The 8,399-nt window shown below is 61.8% G+C and overlaps 2 protein-coding genes across 2 annotated transcripts; both read left to right on the top strand.

The window, feature by feature from the left end:
- The first annotated feature begins 976 nt into the window (after positions 1-976).
- On the top strand, positions 977-2,880 carry LOC122907628 (titin-cap). Its single transcript, XM_044250438.1, has 2 exons — positions 977-1,778; positions 2,022-2,880. The coding sequence occupies exons 1-2, from the start codon at positions 1,669-1,671 to the stop codon at positions 2,413-2,415; spliced, it is 504 nt and encodes a 167-aa protein (XP_044106373.1). The 5' UTR covers positions 977-1,668; the 3' UTR covers positions 2,416-2,880.
- A 1,884-nt stretch (positions 2,881-4,764) lies between these two features.
- Positions 4,765-6,314, top strand: PNMT (phenylethanolamine N-methyltransferase). Its single transcript, XM_044250437.1, has 3 exons — positions 4,765-4,966; positions 5,510-5,717; positions 5,806-6,314. The coding sequence occupies exons 1-3, from the start codon at positions 4,765-4,767 to the stop codon at positions 6,245-6,247; spliced, it is 852 nt and encodes a 283-aa protein (XP_044106372.1). The 3' UTR covers positions 6,248-6,314.
- Positions 6,315-8,399: the final 2,085 nt, after the last annotated feature.

Raw genomic sequence — 8,399 nt, 5'->3', positions numbered from 1 at the left:
TCTGGGATCTCTGTTTCTCTGACTCCACTCACCTGCCTCCTCTGCCCCAGCACACTCGCCAGGGACAGCACAGTGGGATCGCAGGCAACGGCCAGAGCAGTGCAGGGCCACCTCCCTCCTCCCTCTCTCCCTCCTCCCTCCCTGCCTGCAGGCTTCCGAGGGGGCAGCTCAGCTAGCTTGGAGCCAGGACATGGGCAGGGCATCCTAGCTTGGTCTGGCCAGGTGCGTGACCCTGGGCAGATCTTCTCTAGGTCTCTGTTTCCTTCTTTGTCAAGACGAGACTCGTTATGTCGGAGGGCTGTCCTGAGATGAAAGCAAGAATCAGAGCTAGTGCTTCAGTAATCAGGAGGATGTGGTTCTGCCCCGGGTGGGCACCTGCGGGCCTTCCCAGCTGCTGGGTGCTCTGCACCTCCCGCAGGTTCTCATCTCAGCTCCTGTATGGCCTATTCCTGCGCCCTTTGCTGTGTCTGTCTCCTCGGCGATGCCCCATCCTTCCCCCGCCCCATGCCCAGCGCCCCATGTGCCAGCTTCCTGCACCATGAGCTGTCCCCCTTGGGTGCTGGCTTTCCCAGCAGCTGTCCTTTTCCCCTGGAGAGCCAGGCCCCTCCCAGGTGGCCCAGTAGAGCTGCTCAGGACTTTGTGGCCAGAAAATGGGGCTCAGAGAGGGACAGAGGCTTATTATGGCTGATTTGGGGGCAGAGCCAGATCTGACTGCCACTCATCAGAGCCCCTGGGTTTGCATTGCACCTGCCCTGGGGTGTCGTTGGGGACAGAGCCGGGGGCCGCCTCCCACATCTCTTTCTTTTTTTTTTTTTTTTAAAGATTTTATTTATTTATTTGACAGAGAGAAATCACAAGTAGATGGAGAGGCAGGCAGAGAAAGAGAGAGAGGGAAGCAGGCTCCCTGCCGAGCAGAGAGCCCGATGCGGGGCTTGATCCCAGGACCCTGAGATCATGACCTGAGCCGAAGGCAGCGGCTTAACCCACTGAGCCACCCAGGCGCCCCTCCCACATCTCTTTCCACCCTGACTGGCCACTGGGAAGCCATTTCTCTGACTTGTGGCCTCCGGAAAGGAAAGCATCTGGCAAAGGCTCATGCCCGGGGTCCCAGGTGTGGAGCTAACCAAGTCATTTTCTGCCAGTGCAGTGGTGGCCATTGAGGACCAGGTGTTGGTGCAGATCCCGGGGGCTTTGCCCTTGGTCCCAGGCAGAGGAGAGCTGTGGGAGCAGGACCCGATGGCCTGGTACAGAGCCCAGAAAGGGCCTCAATTCCTGCCGCTGCCCACTCTGTTTACAGACAGGCTGCTGCCCTCCCTGGGCGAGAGGGAAGGGGTGAGAGCAGATGCCAAGATGGCACGAGGCTGGGCATGTGCCTGGTCTCAGATGGTGTCAAAGGAGTGTCACACACCTGGAGGTGTCACTCTGAGGACCTCTGCCCCCAGTGGAGCATCTTGATCTCTTGAGAAGCTGACTGCTGACCCCAGGCGGCGGCTGGAGCCCAGGGACCCCCACCCCCACTCTGGGCCGAGAGTCCCCCATCGGTGAGCCTTGGCTCTGCTTATAGCATCTGACGCCAGAGGGGCTGAAAATAGCCCCTGGAGGAGGTGGAGGAGGGGGCTATTTAAAGGGCCTGGGAGGAGCAGAGCTGAGAGCCAGTGAGCACTGATCATGGCCACTGCAGAGCTGATCTGCCAGGTGTCCGAGGAGGACCGTGAGCGGCGAGAAGCCTTCTGGGCTGAATGGAAGGACCTGACGCTGTCCACGCGGCCTGAGGAGGGGTGAGTGCCATGCAGCTGGGAGTCCCCTCTCCCTGAGAACACCCTTCCTGAGCCCCAGGGGATCAGAGCACAAAGCCCTGCAGAAGTTTCTGGGGAGTGGGGACTAGGAGAGGTCCCAGTGGGGAGAGTGGAGTCACTCTGCCCCCCAGGACCCGGCAAGCCCCAGGGAGCCCCCTGGCCCGCTCAGGACTGGAGGGTAGCACATCTCAGGAGCTCGGTACCACCGTGCCCTCTCCTCCCCAGTTGCTCTCTGCATGAGGAGGACACCGAGCGGCATGAGACCTACCACCGGCAGGGCCAGTGCCGGGCGCTGGTGCAGCGCTCTCCCTGGTTGGTGATGCGGATGGGCCTCCTCGGCCACGGGCTGCAGGAGTATCTGCTGCCCTACCAGCGCGTGCTGCCACTGCCCATCTTCACCCCTGCCAAGATGGGTGCCGCCAAGGAGGAGCGCGAGGACACCCCCACCCAGCTGCGGGAGCTGCTGGCACTGGAGACAGCCCTGGGTGGCCAGTGTGTGGAGCGCCAGGACGTGGCCGAGATCACCAAGCAGCTGCCCCCTATGGTGCCTGTCAGCAAGCCCGGCGCCCTGCGTCGCTCCCTGTCCCGCTCCATGTCCCAGGAAGCACAGAGAGGCTGAGACAGACGGTGACTCGGGCTCTAATGTGCCTGCCGTGGGCTCGGCCCTTCCTGGCTAGTACCATGGAGGGGAGCTGCTGGCCATGGACGCTTTGTAGTTTGCCCAGAGTTAGGGGCTGGGGGAGGAGGGAGCCAGAGGCCAGGATGCCTGGGTCCCCTGAGTTCCCAAAGGGAGGGGAGCAAAGACAGTGGGCACAAAGGCTGGAGAGCTGGGGGCTGGCACAGCCAAACATCCCCAGCCCCAGGAGAAAGGACAAAAGATGCTGGTGAGGACAGAGGTCCCTGAGGGGAGTGACCCTGGTCCAGGCTCCAGCTTCAGAGAAGGACGAGGAAAAGGGGTCTGGAATGCTCTAGGAAGGAGGCTTGGAGGAGACTAGAGTGAGAGGGATGTGAAGAAGGCAGAGGCAGAGTGGAGCCCCCAGCATCCTCTGTTAGTGCTGCAATAAATGCTCAGTTGTGTTCCAGACTTTTCTTGTTCCAGTCTCTTTCCTTGTGGGGGTCAGCCCACTGGTGTCCGCTACCCCCCCCCCAATGCTCACTTCTGGGAATAAGCCTTGCAACTGAGCTAAATATGGCAGAGCTAGTGGGTACACTCCATGCTGGGTGGGGGTGGGGGAGATGGGACAGAGCTGTAAACAGGGTGTCTGTCCAGCATGGGTCTGCTGTCAGTGCCTGGCCTCTGTGTTCAGTCCCCTGGCACTGGGCAGTGCCCAGCAGGCCAGCTGGCATCCAGGGCCTGCTTAAATGATTTCATGGAGTAGATGGAGGGGGCTGGCACCAGGACTGTCCTTGGCTGTACCTAAGGGTATGAATGGGGTCACTGACCCCAAGGCTGACCTATGTCTCAGACCTGAACCCAGATAGAATCAATCCTTGGCAGGGGTCAGGCACTCTACCCTCCCTGCCCAGGGAGCCCAGGGTGGGTTGTGGCGAGTGGAGGCTCAGGTTATTGTCTGTGACCCCCACAGCTGCTGTGACTCTTGTCCCAATCTGGTCAGCTGGCTCAACAAGGAGACACGTTCCCCTTGGGACAAAGTGGGGGCCAGGGAAGGCTCACAGGTGAGGGCACAGAAGAGACTAGGGGCCCATCTGGACAGGGGCTGGTAGCCTCCCCAGGGCAGAGCGACAGTGGACTGGCCTGGAGCGTTCCAACTCCAGGAAGACCACGGAGACGGCCCCATGGAATCCACCTCCCGTCTGGGGGAATAGGAGGGAAGATCCTGGCATCTTGACCTGTAGTGGCAAGCAGGACCTGCAGACCTGGACTGGCCCCCTCCCCAAGAGGGGAATGCAGTGTGGGCTGGGGAGAAGAGGGGTCAGAGACCCCAGACTGATGTAACCCTAAATACCTTGGTGCAGAAAGCCCAGCCTGCGCCCTCTGGGGCCTGGGGAAACGGGGAGAACGCCTGCACCCTCTGGGGCCTGGGGAAACGGGGAGAACGCCTGCACCCTTCACCCTCCCCACGCTCACACGACCCGGACAAGGCCGTGGCCAGAACGACCCGAGCCTTCTGCTCTAGGAAGCCCCCAGATAAATGGCTCTGAGCCCGCAGGGGCCGCGCGGGGAGGCCCTGCTGTTCCGCTGGTTAAGTGCATTAGCTCCGCTCACATCCCCTATCGCGGGTGCCATCGGACAGGCGGGGCTGGAGCTCCGCTCTGGGGCCCCGGGGCGACCGCGACGGAGGCCAGAACGGACTGTCCTTTCCGGGGTGGGGGTGGGGGTGGAGGGCCCTGGGGGACAGGGGTTGGTAGGAAAGGACGGAAAAGGGCTGGAGGAGGGGCGACGGGGGGGGGGCGTGCAGCTGAGGTGACCTAACCAGGGAAAGGTGTGGATGTTGGACGGGATGTCCCCGAGGAAGGAGAGCCCGGGGCGGGGGCTGGGCCCGGGGTCCGGGACGAGGGCGCGGGGAGGGGGCTGATTCGAACCCTGGCCAGAGAGAAGGGGTGGGGTGGTGGGGGAAGCGGGTGAATGAATGGCTGGGGAGCCGGGCGGAGAGCGACGGGAGGAGCTGCGGACCGGGGTGGGGGTGCGGGAGACAGGGATCTAAGGGTCCTGGGGGCACGGAGCAGGTTTGGACAAGGTCCGGTGAGGCAAAGGGGGGCGGCGGGAGCAGCTGCGGGGCCGGGGGGTGGGGGGTGTGGCAGGCAGGCCCGGGCCGCCCCCCACGCGCCCCGAGTGTCTGCTGCTCGGACACTAAGGGAGATGGATGGGGTGGGGGAGATGCAGCGCGGAGCCCCGGGCTGCTCCTGGCGCGGCCGCCGCCCCCGCAGCGGAGGGTCGGGCGGGGAGTCGCGCAGCAGATAAAGGGGCCGCGAGGCGAGAGAGGACAGCGCGGACGACGACGGCGGCATGAGCAAGGCAGACCCGAAGCCCGCTGCGGGCACGGCCCCGGACTCGGACCCGGGCCCGGCGGCTGTCGCCTCGGCCTACCAGCGCTTCGAGCCCCACGCCTACCTCCGCAACAACTACGCGCCCCCCCGGGGGGACCTGAGCCGCCCGGATGGCGTGGGGCCTTGGAAGCTGCGATGCTTGGCGCAGACCTTCGCCACGGGTGAGGGCAGGGAAACTGAGGCCTAGAGGACAAGAAGGCATCGGGAAGCTAAACGGGGATATGTGCGCGAGCCCTGTGGGAACCAAGAAGCAGCGACAGGTAGTTAAGAGGTGAAAATAGAAGAGGAAAAGAAGCAGTACCTCTTAGGGTGCAGAGGAGAGACCCGCGGAGAGGGCACTGGGAGGTGAAATAGCAGATGCAGGAAAGAGACCCCAGAGACAGAGAGGGAGGCGGAGATGGTAGAGGGAAGAGAGGCCCCTGGCAGAACTGCCAGGGACCTCAGGACTTCCCCACCCAAGCCTCACAGGTAGGGACGGTGGTACAGATGTGGAACCGAATCTCAGAGGGGTTCAGTCCCTTTCCCAAGGCCGGCCAGTCGGCGTCAGGGCCAGGACTCAGACCCAGGTTAGCTAATGCTTTTTCCAGAGAGAGGCACACTTCTGGAGGAAGGGAGAACAACTGGGAGAAGCCGGTGAGGGACTGAGGCGGGGGAGCCTGGACAGGGCTGGCACAGGACCCCCCCTCCGCTGCCCCCCATTCCAGGTGAGGTGTCAGGACACAGCCTCATCGACATTGGTTCGGGCCCCACCATATACCAGCTGCTCAGCGCCTGCGCCCACTTTGAGGACATCACCCTGACAGATTTTCTGGAGGTGAACCGCCAGGAGCTGGGGCTCTGGCTGCGGGAGGAGCCAGGCGCCTTCGACTGGAGCACCTATAGTCGGCACGTCTGCCTCATTGAGGGCAAGGGGTAAGGGGGCTGCCCGTGTGGCACGGGTGGGGGGCAACCGAGGACTGAGCATGGGGTGGCCCTGAGCCCTGGTCCTGCCCCGGCACAGGGAGTCCTGGCAGGAGAAGGAGCTCCAGCTGCGAGCCAGGGTGAAGCGGGTCTTGCATATCGATGTGCACCAGCCCCAGCCGCTGGGTGCTGGGAGCCCGGCCCCCCTGCCTGCCGATGCCCTGGTCTCTACCTTCTGCCTGGAGGCCGTAAGCCCGGACCTTGCCAGCTTCCAGAGGGCCCTGGACCACATCACCACCCTGCTGAAGCCTGGGGGGCACCTCCTCCTCATCGGGGCCCTGGAGGAGTCATGGTACCTGGCTGGGGAGGCCAGGCTGGCCGTGGTGCCCGTGGGAAAGGAGGAGGTCATGGAAGCCTTGGTCCGCAGCGGCTATGAGGTGCGGGACTTGCGCACCTACGTCATGCCTGCCTGCCTTCAGACAGGGGTAGACGATGTCAAGGGCATCTTCTTCGCCTGGGCCCAGAAGAAGGTGGCAATGTGATGGCCCAGTGCACCCAGATCCCCTGTGATGTGAGGTGGCACATAATAAAGAAGTTCCTCCTGCTGAACATCAGCTTTGTCTGTGGCTCTCTCTGGGCTTGTGGGGCTGTGGAAGCCACCAACCCTAGCCTTTTTTTTCCAGAAGCTTCCATGACAGTAGGTTTCTTTACCACTCATTCTTCCCAAACTAAGGAAAGCCAAGGCCAGAGGGAGCTCGTTCAGCATCTGCTGTGTGCCAGGCACACTCGGTCCTCACACTCAGCAGGTCCTGTTGTCTTGTTTGCAGGTGAAGCTAAGAAAGGTTAAGTAACAAACAGCAGCAGAGCCTAGTTTAGACCAGAAGGGAAGGAGAGAGTACAGGGGGAGGGAGTGACAATCCAGGCACCAGTTCCCTCCCCCAGAGCACTCCCCCCAGCTCTGCATCTGCTCCCCACCATCCCCACCCCCACGTGCCTAGGTAGAGACCCCACCTGCCTACTGCCTCCAGCCAGCTGTGTGCTCCTTCCCTCCGGCCCACACTACTCACACAAAGGAGCTAAACAAGGGTAGATGAGGCTGAGAATTGGTTTATTAAGAATGTCCCTTGCTACCCTCCTATCTTAAAATAGTTCTCAATATCAAAAGAAACACAGGCCACCCAAGTCTGCGGCTGGAGTCCTAACACAGCACCTCTACACCCCAGGGAGGGACAAGGGGGCTGGGAAAGAACAAGAATCCAAATTCCCTGCTCCAATCACAGAGACTGCCTTTGGATGGAAAGTTTCTGGAGCTCCACATGCTATCCTTGCGGAGCAAGAATGTACTCGGGCTGCTGGCAGCTAGCAGGGGTCACCTTTACTGGGGTACAGATACAGCATGGCCCCTGCCTGCCTCTGGGAAGGCCAGAAACCATTCCCAGCCACAGGCCTTCGCCGCTCCTCCCTCAGATTGCCCCCCAAGGTCCAGACTGTGACAGAGAGGCTTAGCAGGGAGGGCATGGGGAGAGGGGGAGGCCAACCAAGCCTAGGAGAGGAGACGGGACAGGAAGGCTGGAGAGGCCCTTCCTCCCTCGGCCTCCAGAGAGGCTGGTTCTGGAGGGTGATTTGAGTTGTGTGCAGGTCCTCTGAGATCTGGACGGTGACTGTAAAGTGGGGGCAACAGACAGGAAGACACACATACAGTCTGGACAGCTGAACCCCTCCAAGCCAGCCCCTGAGGACGTCCGGGCTCTCGGCCTGGCCTGGGGCTCCGTGCAGAGCTGTGTCTTCCGCCAACCTCCTCCCCCGCGACGTGGCACACTCATGGCACTCACACTCACCTCACACCCAGTCTCTGCAAACTGCCCTGCCCCACACTCACCCACGTGTCCTGCAACACACACTTTCAAACCACTCACAGCCTTCCCCTCTCCACACGTGCTCACACCCACTGTCCCACCCAGCAGCCCACACACTCAGGCCTGTGCCCGCCACACTCTCACCGATGCATGCGCTCAGTCTAGCTCACACTCCCTTACACACTCATGTGCAGGCTTCTGACCAGGAGACCAGCCAAAGAGCCAGAAAAGACTCCTGTCCTGAGCTCTCTGGGGTTGTGGCCCCGAAGGCGGAATGCAGTGAGGTCTTCTGGGGGTCTGGCTGAGGCAACAGTCGGGATGAGACCACTCGCCTATCTCAGCAGCTTGGTCCCTCAAGATCCCATGGGGAGGAGACCTGCCAGGAAACTTGGGCAGCCAAAGAGCAAGAGTCTATTGCCACCTAGTGGTGCCCTGAAGGAGGGCAGGGGTAAGAGAGGGGGGGAACCCCCGCTGTGTTCCCAAAGGCCTGTCTCCCAGCTAGACAGACAGGTGTGGGAAGCACCCAGACGTTGAGGGAAGTGAGAAAGAGGCTGATGGGGAAGCAGAGGCAGCTCCCCTCTCAGCGGAGCTAACACAGTTCCATTCCAGTTCTCCAGGAACCAGAGGCGCTGCCCATGCTCCAACCCCAGATGCTGACAGGCCAAGCCTGAACAGAACCTGAGATCTGTGAGGGCCATGTCGGGGCAAGCAAGGTGATGGGCAGTTACATGATTCTGGGCCCATACCCTTCATATCCAAATTCAAGATGCTAAAAGACAAAAATCGTCTCAAGGATTCTGGGGAGAAGGGGAGCCAGCAGGGAGAGGGCAGGATCCCT

This window comes from Neovison vison, chromosome 5 (assembly GCF_020171115.1).
Source record: "Neovison vison isolate M4711 chromosome 5, ASM_NN_V1, whole genome shotgun sequence".
NCBI lineage: Eukaryota > Metazoa > Chordata > Mammalia > Carnivora > Mustelidae > Neogale > Neogale vison.
Note: the sequence above shows the minus strand (reverse complement) of the source record. Positions and strands in the feature narration are given on the sequence as shown.

Excerpts from the sequence above, each read along its gene's own strand:
- LOC122907628 (XM_044250438.1), top strand. The coding sequence starts at position 1,669 with ATGGCCACTGCAGAGCTGATCTGCCAGGTGTCCGAGGAGGACCGTGAG. Across the intron at positions 1,779-2,021 it reads TCCACGCGGCCTGAGGAGGG|TTGCTCTCTGCATGAGGAGG; the intron begins GTGAGTGCCATG and ends TCTCCTCCCCAG.
- PNMT (XM_044250437.1), top strand. The coding sequence starts at position 4,765 with ATGAGCAAGGCAGACCCGAAGCCCGCTGCGGGCACGGCCCCGGACTCG. Across the intron at positions 4,967-5,509 it reads GGCGCAGACCTTCGCCACGG|GTGAGGTGTCAGGACACAGC; the intron begins GTGAGGGCAGGG and ends CCCCCATTCCAG. Across the intron at positions 5,718-5,805 it reads TGCCTCATTGAGGGCAAGGG|GGAGTCCTGGCAGGAGAAGG; the intron begins GTAAGGGGGCTG and ends GCCCCGGCACAG.